The 23,043-nt window shown below is 34.9% G+C and overlaps 2 protein-coding genes across 3 annotated transcripts; both read right to left on the reverse strand.

The window, feature by feature from the left end:
• Positions 1-1,118: 1,118 nt before the first annotated feature.
• LOC110869195 (trehalose-phosphate phosphatase A) lies at positions 1,119-8,076 on the reverse strand. The gene is made up of 12 exons (XM_022118490.2): positions 7,935-8,076; positions 5,512-5,805; positions 5,291-5,431; positions 5,148-5,219; positions 4,961-5,059; positions 4,813-4,869; positions 4,152-4,253; positions 3,447-3,524; positions 3,265-3,334; positions 3,095-3,165; positions 2,095-2,187; positions 1,119-1,383 (listed from the first exon to the last, which is right to left on the reverse strand). Exons 2-12 carry the CDS (start codon positions 5,803-5,805, stop codon positions 1,333-1,335), a joined length of 1,128 nt encoding a protein of 375 aa, XP_021974182.1. The 5' UTR covers positions 7,935-8,076; the 3' UTR covers positions 1,119-1,332.
• A 3,056-nt stretch (positions 8,077-11,132) lies between these two features.
• On the reverse strand, positions 11,133-21,288 carry LOC110869196 (E3 ubiquitin protein ligase RIN2). 2 transcript variants are annotated; one of them, XM_022118493.2, is made up of 13 exons: positions 21,118-21,288; positions 18,814-19,254; positions 18,158-18,235; positions 17,869-17,955; positions 17,540-17,661; positions 16,237-16,333; positions 16,047-16,152; positions 15,213-15,370; positions 14,997-15,134; positions 14,023-14,090; positions 13,439-13,654; positions 12,569-12,932; positions 11,133-11,327 (listed from the first exon to the last, which is right to left on the reverse strand). In XM_022118493.2, exons 2-13 carry the CDS (start codon positions 19,072-19,074, stop codon positions 11,271-11,273), a joined length of 1,752 nt encoding a protein of 583 aa, XP_021974185.1. In that variant the 5' UTR covers positions 19,075-19,254; positions 21,118-21,288; the 3' UTR covers positions 11,133-11,270. The 2 variants fall into 2 exon arrangements, with proteins under 2 accessions (XP_021974185.1, XP_021974184.1); XM_022118492.2 differs by lacking the exon at positions 21,118-21,288 and adding an exon at positions 20,993-21,012.
• Between the last annotated feature and the right edge of the window lie 1,755 nt (positions 21,289-23,043).

Raw genomic sequence — 23,043 nt, forward strand, 5'->3', positions numbered from 1 at the left:
AACATGCGTGATTAGGTTTTTAACCCCATGCGTGATTTATGATTTTGTACATGCGTGATTATGGTTTTCAACATGCGTGATTAGGGTTTTTGAGTTTTATAACGTGCGTAATTTCATCTCGTACACATCGTGCGTTAAGGAATATTGTATGTTAACCAACCCCTCTCTCTCTCTCTATATATATATATATATATATAAAGTGTATCGTACAATATGTCTTAACGGACGTTGCGTACGCAATGACAAAATCGCACGTTATGTTACAAAAACAATGAAAATCGCATGTTTGGAAAAAAAAACTGAAATCGCATGTACATAAAAGGGAAATCGCAGGTTCCAAAAAAAACTCAAAATCGCATGAACGTAAAAAAAGTGAAATCGCATGTAAAAAAAATGAAAATCGCATGTTATAAACCAAATTGCACATGTTGATACTGAATCTCGTACGCAACGTACGTTAAGGCATTTTGTACGTTAACCGGCCTTTATATTTGTACGTTAACCGGCCTCTAATTATTATATAAAGGCTAGTTAATGTACAAAATGCCTTAACGTACGTTGCGTACGCGATGCATTATCAACATGCGAATTGGTTTATAACATGCGATTTCGTTTTTCCTTTATCACATGCGATTTCAAAAAAAACTTTGAACATGCGATTTCATTTTTCCTTTATACACATGCGATTTCTAGGTTCCTTGAAACATGCAATTTTAATTTTTTTGTAATATAACGTGCAATTTTACCATCGCGTACGCAATGTACGTTAAGACATGTTGTACGATATACTTTTTCTCTCTACATATATATATAATATAAATATGTATTCTGACCAACATTTGATGCAACCATGGGGATGCATATCATTTGGGCTAATACATTTTATATGGTTTAACTCAAAACTAACCTAAACCCATTTAAGTTGAACCCAGCCAATGAATTTTATGTCAGGTTACCCCTAATATTATAAGTTGATTAATAAACATATTTTTTTTGTTTTATGATATTGGTTGTAATTAATGATAACCTATTCTATGCATTTGTCCTTTGTTTAATTAGAAAAAGATTAAGAGATAAGTAGACTTAATGATAAAAAACAGTTATTATGAAGTTCATACTCGACAAAAATAATGGAATTGCTATGAAGATCGATAAAATTTACAAATATATAATATAAAATTCCAAAAAAAAAAGAGAAAAAAGATTTACAGTTGGCTGATAAGGGACTATGGGAAAGTGCTCATTTCTTCCAACTCCAATTCCTGTTGTTTTATTATTTATAAATAAATAAATTATAATGACGTCATATAATCTTCCTATACGTAAGTCAAATCATGGAACCAACTTCTTATGGATCACCAGCAAGTTGATAAATTCCATCACCTGTAATATAAAAACAAATTTTATATAGTTGGCAAATATTAATTTGATAATTCTGTTAAAAAGGTTTAAACCCCCAAATTATATACAAAACTTCAAATTTAAACCCCCAAATTACAATTTAAAACTTGATTTTAACAATTAGGGGTGTAAACAAGCCCAGAGGCTCGAGAGCTACTCGTGATCGGCTCGGTAAAACTTGATTTTAACAATAGGGGTGTAAACAAGCCCAGAGGCTCAAGAGCTACTCGTGATCGGCTCGGTTAAAAGCTCGAACGAGCCGAGCCTTAACGAGCCCGAGCCTGAAATAGAGCTCGTTTTGTTATCGAGCCCGAGCTCGAGCCTGAAATATAAAGCTTGTTTAGGCTCGCGAGCCTAAACGAGCCCATACAAAATTTTAATAATATATTAATAATGATAATAACATTGATGAGCCGAGCTTTGGCTCGTTTAAGCGATGTTGAAGTGAGCTCGAGCCGAGCTTTTAGCTCATTTAAGGTTGTTCTCAAAATACTTCGTGCCGAGCTCGAGCTTTGGGTTTTACTCGCGAGCCGAGCTCGAGCTGAAAGAAGTAGGCTCGAACCGAGCCAAGCTCGAGCTTCATAAAAACCTAACGAGCCGAGCTCGAGCCTGGTCGAGCTCGAGCTCGGCCTGGCTCGTTTACACCCCTATAATAACAATTTAAGCAATAAAAGTGATGAAACAAACACAAACCTCTGATGGATCTCTAAGAGAATAATATGCGCTGCTTTCTTTTGGGGCAGGAGTCACCAATATGCCGTAACCACGATTACCCTCTCTTAGAAACTGTTTAATATGTAAATATTCAACCCGTTAGCGTATTCACTAGGTGTTTAAGTTTTAAGCATCAGGTTCACAGGTTCGGGTAACGGGTCAAAACAGGTAAATTAGTGTCAAATACGGGTACAATAATTATGTTAGTTCAAAAATAATCTTAGTTTTTCCGGACACAATGATTTAAAGATTGAAAATTCAACTTGGGCTACTTTCAACCAGTCTGGCCCGTTTCATTTTTAGCTGGTAATTTTGTCGACCCGTTCTTTAGGATTAAAAATAATTGTTGACTACTTTCAACTAGGGCTGCAAACGAACCAAACGTTCGGCGAACAGTTCGTGAACCGTGCGGCGGGAAGTTCGTTTGTGTTCGTTCGTTTATTAAACAAACGAACACGAACAAGAAATTTCGTTCGTTTAGTTAAATGAACAAACATGAACAAAGGCCGTGTTCGTTCATTTATGTTCGTGAATGTTCGGTAACGTGTTCGTTTGTCTTGGATAGTTCATTTGTGTTTTTAGTTTTTATATATATTTAAATACTTCAAAATTCCGACAAATTAAATATCTAATAAGTGTTAGTGTATTATATATTCTGTTCATGAAAGATTGTTTGTGTTCGTTTGTTTCCATTGGTGTTCATGAACATTAGTTTGTGTTCATTTGTGTTCGTCAACGTTTGTTGCCTAAAATTAACAAACAAACACAAACGAACACGAACAAGTTCATTTCCTTAACAAACGAACACGAACAAGTTCATTTCCTTAACAAACGAACACGAACAAGATCTTGTTTGTGTTTGTTCGGTTCGTTTGCAGCCCTACTTTCAACCAATCTAGTAGTTTTGTCGAGTGTCGACCCATTCATAAGTTGATAACCTTAATAAGTAAATGGACGATTATGATATAAACAGATTTACCTTGAATGCATCTTCGTCGGTTCTGTCATCTCCTACATATATAGGGAGCACATCATCACAACTACTTAAACCTGCAAAGACAGCATTTGTGTTTGGAAATTATGTTATTATATAAACAAATATAAATATATAATTAAAGAAAATAGAACTAAAACTGGAATATTACTAACCAAGTGATTCAAGTAAGAACTCAACAGCCTTCCCCTTGTCCCACTTTAGCACAGGGCGGATCTCTAAAACCTAAGTATCCACATTAACAAGATAAAAAATTAAAAAAAATAAGAAAAAACAAGTTCAAAAGAATTAAAGAAATTACTCCTATTTTCTATTATGCGAAATAAAGACTTCATACCATTCGCCCATGTGTCAATCTTAGACGCGGATAGCGTTTCAAGGTGTCTTGGACGTAATCTGCCACTGCTTTCCAGCTCTGTGATTATGAAAACATTAGGCTAGTGGGTATGGTGATGGACCATCCTTGGAGGATGATCCGCCACGTAGGCGCCACGTCATATTCCTCCCAAGGATGGTCCATCCTCCAAAACTAGAGGGCATGGTAAGATGGTCCTAGTCATAGTCCTCCACCACTTTTATGTTTTTTTATTTTTTTTAATCTTCAACTTTTTTTTAACATTTAACAAATATACTAACAAAATATTTTCATTAATATTAAAACCACATTACATAAACATAAAAAAAACATAAATTAAAAAAAAAAAAAACATAGAGTTAAATTTGGAGGTTAAAGTTGTGAATGAAAGTGAAAATGGAATGGAAATATATAATTTTTATAAATATGACCGTTTGTTTGTTTGTTTAAAATGGAAAATAATTTTTTTTTTCGACGGTAACTTTTGGTTGGGCCCCACCTTTTTTGGACCGTCGCAAACGGCGAGAAGTGGACGAGGACGACGGGACGCGGGGGGCGGCATGGTGTTCCCTCCGTCGCCGGACCAGGACGGTATGGGGACGACCCCCATACCGAGTAGCCTTATATTTAGTAAAAAAAATCATATTTAAACTAATAATATTACAGTCAAGAAGCAAAACACGATACCTTCTCATCTACATTCCGGTAGTGCACCGAGACACAAAACTTGTTGTTTTCAACTTTTGCTCCTTCTATATTTTTGGTTGTCTCAACAAGGGACGTAAAAACCTGTTTTAAACATACACACACCATAAATATCTCCCAGTACAGAAATCTATCGGTCAAGGGCTGCAAACGAACCGAATGAACACGAACAAGACGTTTGTGTTCGTTTGTTAAGAAATATATGTGTTCATGAACGCTCACCGAACAAAATTTACTGTTCGTGTTCATTCGTTGAGGAAATGAACGCGACCATTTGTTAAGTTTAAGTAACGAACGTTCACAGACACAAATTAATGGTCATGATCAGAATATATAATACACAGATACTTATTAAGTATTTTATCTGTCGAAAGTTTGAAGTATTTAATTAAAATAAAAAAAATTGAAAACACTAATGAACTATCGTAAACAAACGAACAGGTTACCGAACGTTCACGAACATAAATGAACAAAACAACCTCTATTCATTTTCGTTAATTTAACTAAACAAACAAAATTTTTTTCGTGTTCGTTCATTAATTAAACGAACGAACACAAAGAAACTTCCCGTTGAACGGTTCAGTTTGCTTGCAGCCCTAATAATGTGTGTGATACAAAACTAAAAGCAAGTTCGAAATTTAACCTCGTTGATCATTGGTAAAAATTCACTAGCAGGCTGGTACAAATTTCCTTCGTTAACCTATATTAAATAAAATAATAAGATTTAAATGACCTGAATATATGTGAAAATGTTGATTCACATAGTTACCGAAAAAATAATAATTCGGTACCTCAGTGGTATGATCAGCTGGAGACTGAACCGGACACATTATGTCCATCCCGTGACTACCAGCATAATATAGTTCTTTCAGTCCTACAAACTTGCGTACCTGAAGAAAGATAGCAAAATGACACATATAAGTATCCAACCAGAGAGTTTAAGTAAAGTATTGGTAAAACAAAATACTTTTTAAGTACCTTTTCACGGCTTCTGCCGCTAATAATTGCTGTCGGAAAGCATTTTGCTACATTTCTAACAGCAGCACGCATCTGTTTACAAAATAGAATATTAAACATAATTCTAGCCAAAATTAAGATAACTAAGAATTTAAGATTCTCACAGCATTAGACATGAAGGCATGATCCGGATTGTCGACAATCGGGGACAGTGTCCCGTCATAATCTAGAAACAATGCAATCCTCTTTCCCTTCGCGTTATTCACAATATGTTCAATGGACGTAAGCGCAGACGGATACTTAAGCTGCACAACAAAACAATAACAGAAAAAATTAATATCTGGTTTCGGTCAAGTACTAAACAGGAGCATGTTAAGAGAAATACCATCCAATTGTGGTAAGCAACATCCGCATCATTCGGTGAAAACTCATTGCCGTTATATTTCATTATATTCCTCGGGGAAGAAGATTTCATGGCATCCAACCAGCTAGTAGAAAGAACGTCATCAAGTAGTCCCGGTTTTCTCCATGGAATTGTCAGAAACGGGCCTTGAGAGAAGACTTCGGAAGATGAATACGGTAGCAACGAGTCGTGAAAATCTAATTTCGGTTTGCTAATCGGTATGGGATCAGTGAGTATGGGGGAATTAGACTTAAGATCCATCGAATCTCCAAACATCTGTTTAATAAAGTTTAATTAGATGATATAAACAGAATCTGCACAACAGTCTTAACCAACTGACTGTTGCGCCTTAACACATAGTAAAACAAAGTGAAACAGAATACAAACATGATGGTGAAAGAAACTTCACATAGGTATGTAGATAGTTTAAACAATAACAATGTCTAGTATACCTTGAGAGATATATAATAAAAGTAAGATTTTAAAGCAGTTCTGTTGACTCGTTTGTCGATATATTCGGTAAAAGTTAAAACATCACCAAAAGTAGAAGCTGGCCGGAAACAAATACATGGAAGAGAAAGCAGGGACCGAGTTTTAGTGCACATGGTGGGGGCTTGAATGTTAGAAAAAACAATAGCATATGGAACAAGACATTATGGTCCAGTGTATGGGTAGCATTAAACAGGACAAGAATACACGCCAACAAATAAAGATGAATCATGCTAACAAAAGACCCCTGTGTAGGAATATCAGATACAACCAAACAAACATATAGTTGTCTGAACATGACCAGTCAATGTAGTGAGACAAATGCGCGTCTTATTCACGTCAAACTCTCACTAAAAACAAGCATAGCCACAACAATACAATACAATATATATAACAATACAAATAGCTAAATACTACCTGTGTGTTTATTTATCCAAATTTATCCAAGATAATGAACTCTCATTTTCTTTTGTTTCTTTTTTTCGTTTGTTACATGTTAGCTTTAAAATGGAAATACAGTAAACTACAAACTAAGGGTTTGACTACATAAAAGAAAACACCAGTGAACATTGCTTATTATTGTGAGTGACATAATGAGCCAAAATATTGTTCAATCATAGAGGTGAATGAACCAAGACAGCACACATCACACTCACATTAAGACAAGTGAATAAATGAGTCCAAACTACAGGCATTAAACCACAATAACTCACAGTGTCTCAAAACTAAAAAAGTGAAAGAAATGAATGGCGATCAAGCAATCAAACAGTACTCGCTCTGTTTGAAAACAGAGAATGCATTTTCAAGATACATGAAAACTTATTGTTCTCAGCAATACTATACAATGCAATAAAAAGGGACTGCAGATTCATGAAGTTTATAAAGCCTCAATTATATATGCAAACAAATACATTTAAAAACTCTCATAGCCAAAATTCATTGACCTAACATTCAAAATTCATGTAAAACTCCACAAAAACAACGTTAAATACGTTCGCAAAACAATCAATCCTAAATAAACCTACCAAAAACAATAAACAAATCATGTAAACAAACATAACTAACTCCTTTTACGGATCAAAATCGAGCAAAAGCAATTCAGATTAAAACTTATAACATTGTTACCACACATACTTTCTTCCTGTAAGAAAACTGATCCTAAAACTCCAATTCAACTCACGAAACCGAAACGAAACACCTACATAACCTAAAACATGTAAGAGCTCTCTATCACATCTCAATCAATGGAATCAAGTGTCTCAAGTACAAACTATAACAAACTACAAACCGATCGTAACAATATACACACTAATATACGTATATAACCTAAAAAAACACACGAAAAATATCATCATTCATCAACAATCAAATCAAATCACTAACCGCAACGAAAACTAACAAACTACAAACCGACTGCAACAATACATACACTAATATACGTATATAACCTAACAACACACACGAAAAATATCGTCATTCATCAACAATCAAATCAAATCAATAACCGAAACAACGAAAATAACAAACTACAAACCGACTGGAACAATACATACACTAATATACGTATCTAACCTAAAAAACACACGAAAAATATCGTCATTCATCAACAATCAAATCAAATCAATAACCGCAACGAAAATAACAAACTACAAACCGACTGTAACAATACATACACTAATATACGTATATAACCTAAAAAACACACGAAAAATATCGTCATTCATCAACAATCAAATCAAATCAATAACCAAAACAACGAAAATAACAAACTACAAACCGACTGTAACAATACATACACTAATATACGTATATAACCTAAAAAACACACGAGAAATATCGTCATTCATCAACAATCAGATCAAATCAATAACGGAAACGAAAATAGCGAAAATACGAAGAGAATAAACCGGCATTACCTCGATCGAATTGAGGATTACAGAAACCCTAGGTGAACTGAACTGAGCTGAACTGATATATAGAATTATTATAGATACAAAACGCGTATACGTACGGTTATGAAGAAGAAGAAGAAGAGAAAGAGAATGAGATGGTTAAGAAAGGGGTTTATATAGGGGTTGGAGGTTATGGTCGTGCGTCACTAATATGGTAAGAGTGTATAGCACGCGTGTGAGTGACGCGTGAAATAGTATGTGTCAATGCCACGTGGATATTGAAGAGTTGAGGAGGTGTGTGACAGTTAGATCTGACGTGGCCACGAGTAGAGAAAGTGTGGTCGGTTTCGGCGCCAGCTGGATATGGAGCACGACGGTGACGGTTAGACTAGAAGGTATGGGGGCCGGCTTGGCCCGGCTTGGCCCGGCGCCGGACCCCCACACCGCCCCCCTCTTCCGGCTTCCGGCACAAACGGCGACCCACAGCCGGGTCCGCCGTGCCTCCTTCTTCCTTTTCCTCTCACATATACCTATACATATATACATATATATACATAAAGGGGTTCATCCCCCACCCCCCTAGGTCCATCCCCTCCAAGCCACTCCTACGTGGCGCCTATGTGGCGGCTCATCCCCTCCAAGCCCATCCAAACCATACCTTCTAGTCTTACGGAAGCTTTGATGTGGACGCATTAACTTTCCTTTTGAGAGTTGGTTTCTAATTGTAGAAATACATATTTACTATAATGAGGTTTTGGAATGTGATTTTGTTGTTTTCTTAAACGAAACCTAAAATGGAAATTATTTTTGTTGTTTAGTAATCTGGTGGATAAATAAACCCACGATCTTTTAATATAAAGATTACTCTTGTGATTACAATCATTTTTTGTGAATTTATGTATAATTCATGAGATGACATTGAAAATTCTGTAATTCATTTATATGTAGCAATGTTTTAAAAACTGATTTTTAAGTCATACCGGGTTGTGCTTTAAAATGGTTCAATCAGTTGAATCGGGTTGTATCGGGCGGTTGAACCGGGTTACTGGTTAACCCTATAAATTCAATAAAATACAAATTCATCTCAAAAAACAATCCAATCTCAACTAGGATTTATGTAAGTGGTCATAGTTTTATATAAAAACAACTATTTTTATTGTAAACTATTAAGCATTTTAAGAATATTTTTATTAGTTATAAACAATATTGCATTGTATGAGGTAACAATTTCAACAACGACAAAATATTGAAATAGAAGGCACTAGATTAACTACCGAAAATATGGAAGATCAATATTACCCTAATATTGTATTTTTTTTTAAATTAAAAAATCAAATCTTAAGTTAATGCAAACTGATTCAATGGTTTGAACCGGTAGAACCGGGTTTACTGCCGGTACATAAGACATACAGTATTCGGGTTTTACCGGCCTTTATCGTACCGGACTCATGTCCGATATCCGGTTTAACCGGTATAACCAGCCGGTTCATACTGGTATTTAAAACATTGATACGGACAGGTAAAAGAAAAAAGAGATGGAAAAAGAGTAAGAGTATCGATTTTGATAATCATATCCAAAGTAAAATTATATATTTGTTCGAAACGAAAGTAACATTCCCTCTATAATTCATTTTTTTAATTAGTTTGAGCTAATCTTTCTAGAAAGAAATAAAGAACTTGTACTCGAAAAAAAGAACTTGTACTCGAAAAAAAGTTAACTTTTATATTGTTCGAAATCAATATAAAAATTAAAAACTTTTTTTATAAATATATTGCTAATACAAGTTCACTAAAAAATTATAAATATTCTAGTTAGTACGTATTGAGTTTATAAACACTGTATATTTATATTATACTTCTATAACTGGTTTATAATCATATTCAATGTTTTAACTACCGGTATGAACCGGCCGGTTATACCGGTTAAACCGGATATCGGACACGAGTCCGGTACGATAAAGGCCGGTAAAACCTGAATACGGTATGTCTTATGTACCGGTTCAAACCATTAAACCGGTTTGCATTATCTTAAGATTTGATTTCTTAATTTTAATAAAATACAATATTAAGGTAATATTGATCTTCCATATTTCTGGTAATTAACCTATTGCCTTCTATTCCAATATTGTGTCATTGTCGAAATTGTTACTAATAAAAATATTCTTAAAATGCTTAATAGTTTACAATAAAAATAGTTGTTTTTAGATAAAACTATGATCAATTACATAAATTCTAGTTAAGATTGGATAGTTTTTTGAGATGAATTTATATTTTATGAAATTTATAGGGTTAACTAATAACCCGGTTCAACCTCCCGATACAACCCGATTCAACCGGTTAAACCATTTTAGAACACAGTCCGGTATGACTTAATAACCGGTTTTTAAAACATTGATCATATTAGATCATGCGTAATGAGCATTGTAGTGATGTGAAGAGGTTTAATAACAACCCTAACATCCAAAAAAATTATATATTGTTTTATACACTTGTGTAATGGTTAACGCTCCTTAATGCCCCACGTTGACAAAAGCTTGTTACAGAATCGAACTTGAGACCAGCTTCATCCAACCCTGTCCATGTAGATTGAAGGCCAGCATACCAAACATCTTTTTTTGGAACTTAGATAACTCATGGAACCATCGATTATAATTATCTAAAAAGTTAGTAAATTGAAAACATCAAAGGTAGTATTTTAAACACATTTTTTTTTTGTTTTGAAACAACCCACCAACGGAAATTAATCTCATACATTTTTTCCCGACTCATATATTTAAATTCCTTCACAGAATCAAATCACTTCTCTAAAGTCGATTCCGTTACTTTTTTACCATAAATTTTTCGAAGAAAAACAAAGAATCTAAACGAGGTTTCCCCAAATTGCTAATGAACCACAAGTTAATGAGTGGATCGCTAATGAACCACGTACATTAAGGGAGGAGGGAGTCGTCCACACGTCCTAAACTCCCCAGAGTTTCCCGTGTGACGTATCAACGCAGCATCAGTTTTTTCTTCACTTTTCCCCAAATGCACAATGTTGTCTCAACTTTCCCCAAATTTCCTAAAAACTAGAACCCCCCCCCCCCCCCCCCCCCTTTTCGTTTTTTTCCCACTAATGAATATATAAATGTACCACTCTAGGAGAAAGATATATTAGTATATATCGTTATGTAAATTACATCCCCACTTTAATGATTTACCGAAACAAATAAGAGCTGTGAATTAGATAAAATTGATTTTATTTATAGTCTAAACCACCGACGAGACAACATCAAAGGGCTATATAGTTGAACAACTTTATTTTGTGTAGACCCTTTCTATATACATTAGAATAAATCTTACACATGGCCACACTGGAAGTTACATTTGAAGAAGATTATTCACACTAACAGATACTGAATTTGTTCGCTGCAAATCCTGCACAATTCAAACCAATTCAGTTTTCACCACTATTTTCACTTTATAAATACCCAAGCTTGCATAAACTGGATCATTCATAATCCTAAACTCAAGATTAAGGGAGTTAACTATAGTCAAAGTTAACCAATTAAAACACCCAACCACCTACAATTTATTTTATAAATAACTAGTGCGGCACGTATGATTATAAAAGTTATATTATTTCAATACTTTCTTTTGATTAGTACGCGTCGAAGGCGTCTGTTCCTAAGGACAACCAACTTTCAACCCGTTTCACCATTTGTCAAGAAAGATGATTACCTTTTTCTAGACAATTTGACCCTAATCTAACTTATTTATAATAAAAATAGGCGTGAATTTCAAGGATTGTCCTTTATCTTTATACCCATTTTCAGACACTGTCCTTTATGTTTAAAATTGACGAGTTTTGTCCTTTACGTTTTCATATCATACACGTTTTGTCCTTTAGGCCTAACCCAGTTAGTTTTTCAGTTAAATTTGGTCATATGCTTTACACATGAGGGCATTTTGGTCAATTCAAAGGTAAGTTCAACAACAGATTTACAGCTCAAAGCTTCTGCAACCTTTGAATTGACAAAAATGCCCTCATGTGTAAAGCACATGACCAAATTTAACTGAAAAAACTAACTGGGTTAGGCCTAAAGGACAAAACGTGTATGATATGAAAACGTAAAGGACAAAACTCGTAAATATTGAACATAAAGGACAGCGCCTGAAAATGGATATAAAGATAAAGTACAATCCTTGAAATTCACTCAGTGTTTTATGCATTAACAACTATGCAGTTAATATCGATGATATATCGGTTATCAGTCCCGTTAAATATCGGTCAGAATATCGGTACCGACAGTATCAGCGATCATGTCCGATATTTGACCGATATATCACTAAATTTCAAGTGTTAAATTGCTATATATATAGATTCTGCATGATATTAAAATTACTGATATATCTCACCGAGATAACCTATATCTCAAATATCGGTCCTTGACCGATATCTGATACACGTTGGGCAGCATTCAAACCATTTGACCGTTTCTTTTTACAGTTTGCGTTTTTTCAATTTATTTAATCTGTCAGTTTGACCGGTTAGCGATTGGAATCGATCAGATTATAAGCAAATGGTTTGAAATTACCATCTCCCCTAATACCTAACCACCTATACCAACCACACAGCAGATTAAAAATATTGACTTCTGTAAGAAAAAAAATGATACCCGCAATATTAACTCATCTGGTACATGTGGAAGCACTTCACGAACTGTTTCCGCCATTGCAAGTAAATGTGACAAGTCATCATCTGAAACACGCGGGGTAGTCGTAGCGAGTGAACCACCAGCATGCCCTCGATGTCTTATACCACTGGTAGAAGGGTTGTTTGAACTTGAAGTAGATGTGCTAGCCTGAGATGGACTTATAGGCCACAGATTCCATGAAGAATCTTCAAGGGCAGTTTGGGCATAAGTTTCACCAACAGCTGCAAGTTGCCTCATCATCATCTGAACTCTTCCCAGACCCGCGGGTCTTGTAGATGGATCCGACCCATCAAACCCCAGCCAACCCGATTCTGATCCTGACCCCCTGTATGACATATGCAGTGAAAATGAAGAAACATATCTTTTAGATATAGATGTTTTTTTTTTGGAGTAAAATGTCATTTTCGTCCCTGAGGTTTGGCCAGTTTTGCAACTTTCGTCCAAAGGTTTGTTTTTCCACATCTAGATCCAAAAGGTTTGAAATCTTGTCTTTTTCATCCGGCTCGTTAACTCCATCCATTTTTCTCCGTTAAGTCGAGAGGTATTTGGTCTTTTTTCATTTTATGTAAAAGGACCAAATACCCCAGAAAAAAGACCGTATTGCCCTTTAAGTTAAGAAAAAAGACGGAAATACCCCTGACTTAACTGAGAAAAATGGATGGAGTTAATGAGCTGGATGAAAATAGCTAGATTTCAAACCTTTTGGATCCAGATGCGGAAAAACAAACCTTTGGACGAAAGTCGCAAAACTAGCCAAACCTCAGGGGCAAAAATGGCATTTTACTCTTATTTTTTTCACAGAAAATGTTTTCGATTAATTTAGGAGCAAACCTCCAATCGTCACGTTCAAAAGGGGTCTGAATTTGATTTGGGATTACACCAGTAGGAGTATTTTGTAGATCAAGTGTAGAGCTTAACTGGCGGGCAAGTTGTTCGTCACTTGAAACATCGCCAGAATGAGGCACAGAATTTCCTTCGGGTGTGCCCACAAAGAGCGGTTTTCGACACGTGGGGCAGGAATAGTTGTCACTTAAACCTTGGTCTAACCTGGTATCGCGTATCAGCATGCCAACTCAACATATTAATCATCACATAACGACACAGCAACTTTAATTAAGATATATATATATATAGAGAGAGAGAGGAAGGTTAACGTACATTACGGCTTAACGTACATCACGTACGACAGGTAATTACGCACGTTCATTTTAAAATCACGCACGTTATAACTCAAAAATCCAAAATCACGCATGTTAAAACACAATAATCACGCATAATGAAAACATTAATCACGCATGTTTTGGAACAAATCACGCACGTTGTTGTACGTGAAGTACGTTAAGCCGTAATGTACGATATACTTTCTCTCTCTCTCTCTCTATCTATATATATATATATATATATGAAATTACTACCAAGATCTCAGACACGAAAGATGGAAAAGATGATTGCACGAGAGCTTCTTAGCCTTGGCCATTGGTTCCTGAAGATAACCAAGGTGTCATGACAAGAGTCATCAGATAGAGCAGCTTTAAATAGGACAACTAGGCCTGTAAACGAACCGAACCGAATGTTCATCAACTCTTAATGAACTTGTTCGGCGGGAAGTCCATTTATGTTTGTTATTTAATAAACGAACGAACATGAACAAAAAAAAAAAAATTCTTCATTTAATTAAAGGAACGAACATGAACACACGTTGTGTTCGTTCATTAATGTTCATGAACGTTCATTTATGTTCTTTTATTTACCTTTGTTCGTTTAAAATTCTAATAAATACATAGATAGTTATTTTTTTATTTTTATATAAATATAAACATAAGAGGGGCTTTCCAACTACTTATATAAATATAACTAATTAGTAATTGGACTTTAAGTAGCAAAAATGGGTTTTCCCATTGAACTTATCGTAATTGATCACTTATTTATTTATTATTTACATATAAAAACTAATTATTGTTAGTATGTATGAACCCTAATTTAGATGTGTTTTCGGATGAATTATAATGTATTAGACTTGCTCGTTTGTGTTCATTAATGTTAAATTATATTTGTTTATGTTTGTTCAATTGGGGTCATTTGTGTTATGTTCATTGACGTTTATGTTTATGTTTATTCAATTATGTTCATTTAAGTTTGTTGTTTATGTCCGTTTGTGTCCGTTTACGTTTGTAAACTGTTCATTTAGTTTTTAAACGAGCAAACATGAACGAACACGAACATGCTCATTTCCTTAATGAACGAACACGGACAAAAAAAATTGTTCGATTATATGTTCATGTTCGTGTTCGGTTAAATTCAAATGAGCGAACACATACATGCCTATGTTAGAGGTCGTTCGGTTTGTTTACATGCCTAAGGACAACAAAACTAAAGTTAAAATGATTACCCGGCAAATTGCACATTCATCATCATAAGATTGTATCTCTTCGGATGTTGCATCGGGGAGAGCCCCGTGAAGAGTTCTCAAAGCTATCCTTAACTTTACAAACCCTCTTATACGCTTTGCGATTGCACTTAACAAGGCCTGTCTATCACATAAAATTAATAAGCAAAAATAGCATGACGTATTTTTTGTTTTTCGGGTGGGTATTAAAGAACTTACACGTATATTTAAGAAAAGAACTGCATCTACAAGATGGAATGTCATGCCATGAAGCCGCCAAATATACACATAATGACCAAAAGCCATTAACAAAGTCATAATATCAAGAAAAAAGCCAAGATTCCTTAAAATAACACTCTTCCATTCCCACAATGAACCTGAACATAAGCATCATGTACAGAATACGAAGGTCAGACATGGAATTTAAGGAATCTAAGTCATACAAACTTGAAACTAGGGGTGTAAACAAGCCGAGTGGCTCGCGAGCTGCTCGAGATCGGCTCGAGAAAAAGCTCGAAACGAGCCGAGCCTTATCAATCCCAAGCGGAGCCTGAGCCTAAAATAAAGCTCATTTATTTATCGAGCCTGAGCTAGAGCCTGGCATGTGAAGCTTGCCGCGCTCATCGAGCCTTATCGAGCCTTAAAGACTTAAAGTAATATTAGTTTTTATAATATATAATAACATTACCCCTTATCTGAAGTTGTCTAGTAAACGAGCCGAGGCCAAGCTCATTTAAACTTGTTTACGAGCCAAGCCCGAACCTAAAACTAAGCTTGTTTAGTAAACGAGCCCAAGCTTCAATTATCAAGCTCGCGAGTCTAACAGAGTCCATTATTTATATTGTTTTTGTTTAATATATTAATTACCAGGTAATAAACAAGTCGAGCTCGAGCTTGAGAAAATACCAACGGGCAAAGCTCGAGCTTTGAAAACAAAGCTCGAATCGCGCCGAGCTTTCATAAGTTAATCGAGCTCGAGCTTAGCTCGGCTCGTTTGCACCCCTAGTTTTTAGTTGAAACATCAGATAATAGAAAGAAAAATTAACGTCTTGCCTGCTGTTGACGTATCCAAAAGCTTTGATATTTTGGAATTTGCGGTGCTGCCTGCTGAGTGATGTAGCCATATATCAAGCAGTTGAAAGCCATGAACCAAAATGGCCTAAACCAAGATGTAGACCCAAAATAATTATCATTCATGTTATGAAAATTAACATAAAAAAGAAGATAATATAGATCAATGTACCTGAAGTGTTTCGAAAGCTACGCTAAGTGGTTCAAAGAATAATAACAAAAACATAGATGATGGTATTCTTTGGTATATGAGTAGGCACGTCCGTATCCTGCAAATTGAAGTAAGAATATAGGAGACAAATAAGCATGAAAATGCTACCTAAAACAGAGTTGATGTGACATAAGCCCTTCAAGAAGATCGTGAAAGCAAATATTGTAAAGCAGCAAAATCACATTATTCAGATACTCATAGTTATTGTCCAAACAGTCAAACACGAATAAAGGTCTCAACTATTTACTTCTTCAGACAACATGTCAAAAATATTTTGAAGTTTGTAATTCGATTTAACCAAGTATAACACGTGAGCTTCCAACTAGAAATGCAGACTTTAAAATAGATGTTTTAGTTTCCGTAATAACAGAATCAAAAGAATCACCACTTTTGATTCTTACGTTAACATCATTTCAGGCGGTGAAGCGGTCTCGATGGAAATACATTTTGTAACAAATCATGTAGATATATTAGTTAAACCAGAATCTTCACATTGAGGACAAGTCATTCACTATAATTTAGAGGAAAGTACACGGATGGTCCCTCTGGTTTACCAAATTTTGGATTTGGTCCTTAGCTTTTCAAAAGTACACGAATGGTCCTGGTGGTTTGCACTTTGTAACGCATTTAGCCCCAAGCTTTTTCCAAAAGTAAATGGATGGTCCATGTGGTTTGCACTTCGTAACGCATTTAGTCCTTACCTTGGACCTACTAAAAGACTAAAACCTTTAGATTTGTTGGGTGGGGACTAACTAAATGTGTTACAAAGTGCAAACCACAAGGACCATACATGTACTTTTAAAAAGCTAGGGACCAAAGCCAAAATTTTGGTAAACCGCAAGGACCATCCATGTACTTTGGGCAGAATATGACTATGATCGTGAACTCTAAGCGAAGTTTCTAACATGCAAAGTTATAGTTCAAATTGAGCAAAGTCATTCAATATAATTTAAGAGGAAAGTACACGGATGGTCCCTATGGTTTACCAAAATTTTGGATTTGGTCCCTAGCTTTCCCAAAGTACACGAAACGGTCCCTGTGGTTTGTACTTTGAAACGCATTTAGTCCCTAGCTTTTTTCAAAAGTACATGGATGGTCCATGTGGTTTGCACTTTGTAATGCATTTAGTCCCTAACTTAGACCTGCTAAAACCTTTAGATTTACTTTTAGAAAGCTGGGGACCAAATCCAAAATTTTGGTAAACCACAGGGACCATCCATATACTTTTTGAGATTCATGAGATAGAAAACTTTTTAGTAAATACCAGACTGCGTCGACAGTGACAACCAGCAACAAAGCGGAATATACACGAAAATAAGTCCAAGGAGTTGCAGAAGGAGAGGCGTTCAAACGTTCAAGGCGATCCCTGGCTATTGCTTGAAACATCTGTATAAGTAAAAATAAAAATAAAAATAAAAATAAAAATAAAAATAAAAATAAAAATAAAAATAAAATAAAAATAGAAACCATAAAGATTTCCAAGTATTCACATCCCCACAAATAACTCTAAAACGGCGTTTTATTAAATGATAATAACAATAATAATAATAATAATAATAATAATAATAATATTAATATTAATAATAATAATACCTTTAAAGAGCATAAAACAGTCAGCCATGTTGACCACAGTCCTGCTTGAACTATTGTTGGTGGGATTACCAACGGAAGAAATGTTCCCTGTGATGACATCATCAATAGTATTAGTAAATCAGCAATTCGAGATTAATTAGTATATTAAGTTAACATAAGTTCTGGATAACATAGTTGGCCAAATAGTCGAAATGATCATAGCAAGCTACGTAAACACATCATATATATATATGAAGATAAATATCAAAACCACAATCTAATTGATAAGAAGCTACTGCATACAGCGTACCTTGTAGATAACATAATTAACTAACCGCTCCACCAATTTCCGAGATTCAGCCGCTTGCAGCTCAACAAAAAATAGTGTCTGCAGGAAGAATGTTTAATCAAAGAAAGACCAGTATACAATATGTAACGAAGAGAACAATTATTCGGTTAGTTTGTCGGTTTTCGGTTCGGTTAATAACCAAAACCAAAACCAAACTTGGGCTAAAAATTTTGCTTAGAAATACATGTAATGGAGGTATATAAATACATGAAAAAGATGTATAAATAAATGAAATACATGAAAGGGAGGTATAAAAGCTAGAAATATATGACAATACAAATGGTTCGGTTTAATTTCAGTTAACCAAGGGTACAAAAAAGACAATAACCAATTTTCGGTTAATTCAGTTTTTGGTTAATCGGTTTTCAGTTCGGTTTCGGTTAATGGTCCGGTTATTGCTCACTCCATGACTTCTCTAGACACTACTTAAATTCAATGGCTATGAAGAAATAGTTTTTGGTTAATCGGTTTTCGGTTCGGTTTCGGTTAACGGTTCGGTTATTGCTCACTCCATGACTTCTCTAGACACTACTTAAATTCAATGGCTATGAAGAAATAAATGCATGCACGTATCTACTTGTATTAATGCATATATAAGACACAAAAAACCTGAATACCTTAAGAGACAAGATGACCAGCATAAAAACGTTGAGAACAAAATTGACCACCAATGCAAAAGTGGTATAAGAACCCAACAATAAATCCAGTACGCGATTGGCAACCCCAGGGTGAAGAAGATCTTCACCCATCAAACCATCAGACTTTAGTTTCACATACGAAAGCTCTGACCAGTATCGGAGGCCGATAAAGCTCAATACGGTACAGACTGCTGAAACGGCTAAATAGCCCACACCCATGGGATACAAGGAAAACTTCATCGGGACAACAACAGTTCGAGGATTTCATGAGATAAAAATATACATGATCCCCCTTTTGCCCGCTGAACTGGTCACTATGAAAAAATTATGGAGAAGCCCACAAACTATAAGTTAGTTTGTACACCTCCCATAAGGGACCCTTCAGAGTAGCTCCCGAGATCAGATCTCAGTATATGTGACCTGCATCAGACGATTTGATATTAGTAACTGATACATCAGATCTCACTATAAGCATGTTTCCCAAAACATGCTTTGGAAAGCAAACAAAACATCTATGCATCTATAACTATCATACCACTTATGAACAAACCCCGATGATAACCAATGAAAGTAGCTGAAAAGAACATACTTCTAGTAAGCATCGTGATATTCTAACTGATTAGCTTCGGATACTCTTTACTGCATGACTAAAAGCTATACTAACTCAAATCGAGCCCAATGTGGACCAGCGTCTCAGCAGTTGAGTTATTGGTCTTATACCTATGCAGTTAATGCGGTAAAATATCGGATATCGGTAAAGGACCGATATTTGAAATATAGGTTATCTCGGTGAGATATCGGTGGGATATCGGTAATTTTAATATAATGCAGAATTTATTTATATAGCAATTTAACACCAATAATTCAGTGATATATCGGTTATATCGGTCAAATATCGGTGATATATCGGTCAAATATCGGTGATATATCAGTGATATATCAGTGTTATATCGGTTATATCGGTCAAATATCGGTGATATATCGGTTATATATTGGTTATATCGGTCAAATATCGGTCAATATCGCCGATAATATCGGTACCGATATTTTGACCGATATTTGACACCGATATTTTATTAAGGGACCGAATGACCGATATATCACCGATATCTCACCGATATTAACTGCATAGTCTTACACACTTATTACATTAAACTTTTTACTTATGAAAGATATTGCATATGAACATATCCCATTTAGCCATGGTCCTCTATATGGTCGAGATGTTTATGGCCACCTAACATCTAATTCTCTTCGGTGCACAAACCTACACTGCTACACAATTCACCTAATCTTCTCCATAATTGTTAATGGCGAATAGCGACAAATAGCGATAAGGTACCTATATTCTACATAGCGAATAGCGATAAATAACGGGCGGCTATTTTATAATTAGCGATACACTGAAAAAAAAGTTTAAAAAATATATGTATATTATATCAAAACGCCCTGGTATATATGCTATTATACATGTATATTTAAAAAATACTTAAAATCCAGCTATTTTATAGCTGTATTTAATTTCTATTATATGAAGAAACAAACTGTCGCTATTATCGCTATCTATCGCTACAACCCTAACAGCGAGCCTAGACCTATACGCTACGTAGCGCGCGATAGCAATCGCTACGCTCGCTATTGACAACTATGATCTTCTCACGTCATCCTCGTCTATTAATAAGAAGCACGAAGATAAAGATCATTTTAACGAATTATACTTTACGAAAATGAAACACAGAGTCCATCAGGCAAAATAGGAATTGTAGCATTTGATTAAGTAGGTCAAATCTCGACGAAAACTACCAGTCTTCCAGTAATGATATTTGCATAATACTACAAATACACATCGAGTTAACAACGCGAAGCTCACCTATCTCAAACCTCACCGACACAATCCACTACATGATCAAAACAAAAACAAAAGATGCCACTAACTTTCAAATTGATCTAACATTCTAACTAACTAAACCGAATCCAAAACTTCACATATAACTGAAAAGTGAAAACAATTAACAATAACAACATAACATCAACTACAAGGATCAATCTAGATCCAATTCCAAAAGTCAAACTAACATAGAAACCCTAGCAATCAACAAACAGAACAATCAAACAACGAAATTAACATCATATACAGATTCGCTTACGGCTTACGTACAAATCGAGCAAGTACACAACAATTAACAAACAAGCATGAAGCATATTATGTTGATGAGCTGATTGCATCTAGATTATACTATAATATGAAATTATGATGGATTAGGTAAAGAAAACAAACGGAACCTGTATTGATTCACGACGAAAACGTGAAGTCTTGCCGGAAAATTCTCCGATCTTCACACACAGAGAGAGAGAGATTAGAGAGAGAAAATTAGGGCAAATTTTGCGGGAAACAAAGAGAAAAATATAAATGAAATGGAAAAGGTGAATATGTAATATTATCTTGATGTTCTTGCGGTTCTTTTTTTTTTTTCTTTTCTTTTTTTTTTTTGTCTTTATTGATTTACGAACTTTGTTCGGTATAATTTCGTTTTCTTGTGGTTTCTTTCATTAAAATTTAAGGGTTGTGTGTCACACAGCACAACCGTCTCTGAGAATTCACGAACCTTTTTGAGCTAAAAAAATGTGTCCTTCTGTAATGTTTATTATTATTTAAAAAAAAATCAAATTAGTATTAGGTTCAATAAACTTAGAGTGCCACTTCTTAAATTATGTTTGAACATGATATAACGTTAATCAGGTTTTGAGTTATCGTGTATAATATATGGAATTAAATGTATTGTGTTTGGGTTGATCTGTTTAATTAATGAAACACGACACGGACATGCTAGCTTGTTTAATATATGGAACTAAATGTATTGTGTTTGGGTTGATCTGTTTAATTAATGAAGCACGACACGGACATGCTAGCTTGTTTAATAAAATAGGTCAACCAATTAATTATAGGCGAACCTGTTTATGATCGATTTAACTCTTTTTTTTACAAAATACCAAATTGATTAACGGGTTTACAACTTGTTTACTATAGCCAACCTGTCAACACGTTAAGATAAATTGGTTAAATGGTTGTGTTCGGGTTACTAATTTTAAGTGTATGTGGGTTATGGTTGATGCTTTTTACACGGATAAAAGTACGGGTCTTGTTCTTCAACCCACAAGTTTGAAGCCCTTCAACCCGACACAAATAAGACCCTTTAAACGCACAATCAATTTTAGCTAGGTAACTACGACAACTATGTAATGTAATTGTACATAGGGATAGACAGACATGAGATTGAATTCGCTTTTCAAAAATTCTAAACTAAAAAGTAGTCCTCAATCCGTTCTTAATACATTATTTGGTACCGACAATGAACTGATTTTCGCACCCCAAAAGTTTATAAATATACAACCCATGTAGTCATGTACACACTCAACTATTATGATTAATGTGAAATTCTGCTTTAGGGATGTATCTATATGTACATCATTCCCCCCCTTTTTTTAACTAACTCGTTTTTGTTTTCGTTGCATTTCACATGATTGTAAAGAGGATAAGTCACGAAAAAAATATTCATGTTCCAACTACCTCAAATTCAACGTTTCGAAAATAGACAGAAAAGTCATGTAGTTGCCTTGAATCTAGAGAAGAGACCCCATTTTTAGGAAAGAGAAAAAAAGCTAGTGTAATTTGAGGATGATGTCATGTTAATTTACACACGTTCTAGTCTAGCCAACATAAATTGACTTGATGTTAATGCTTTAAAGTTTAATTTAAAGTTTAAAACTATTAAGGGGCTGTTTGGCAACATCTGAACGGTTAAGTGCTGAACTAGTGAACTAGTAAGAGGTCTGAACCATTAAGTGCTGAACCAGTAAGAGGTCTGAATCATTAAGAGCATGTATAATGCTTAACCATTCAGAGGCAAATGTCTGACCAATTCAGATTAGAGGTCTTAACCATTCAGACTCTGTATACATCTTAACCATTCAGAGGCAAATGGCTGAACCATTCAGACATCTGCTCGTGAAACAAACAGTCTGAACCATTAAGTGCTCAACCAGTAAGAGGTCTGAACCATTAAAAGTCTCGTTAAGAGGTAAACAATCAGCCCCTAAGTAATTTAAAATATAAAATATATTTTATATTTATTTACAGCTTATAGTGCGTGTTCTTATTTTATTTTATTTCCATAGATTTAACAAATCTATTAATTTTAATAAAACGTA

This window comes from Helianthus annuus, chromosome 7, assembly GCF_002127325.2.
Source record: "Helianthus annuus cultivar XRQ/B chromosome 7, HanXRQr2.0-SUNRISE, whole genome shotgun sequence".
In the NCBI taxonomy this organism is placed as follows: Eukaryota; Viridiplantae; Streptophyta; class Magnoliopsida; order Asterales; family Asteraceae; genus Helianthus; species Helianthus annuus.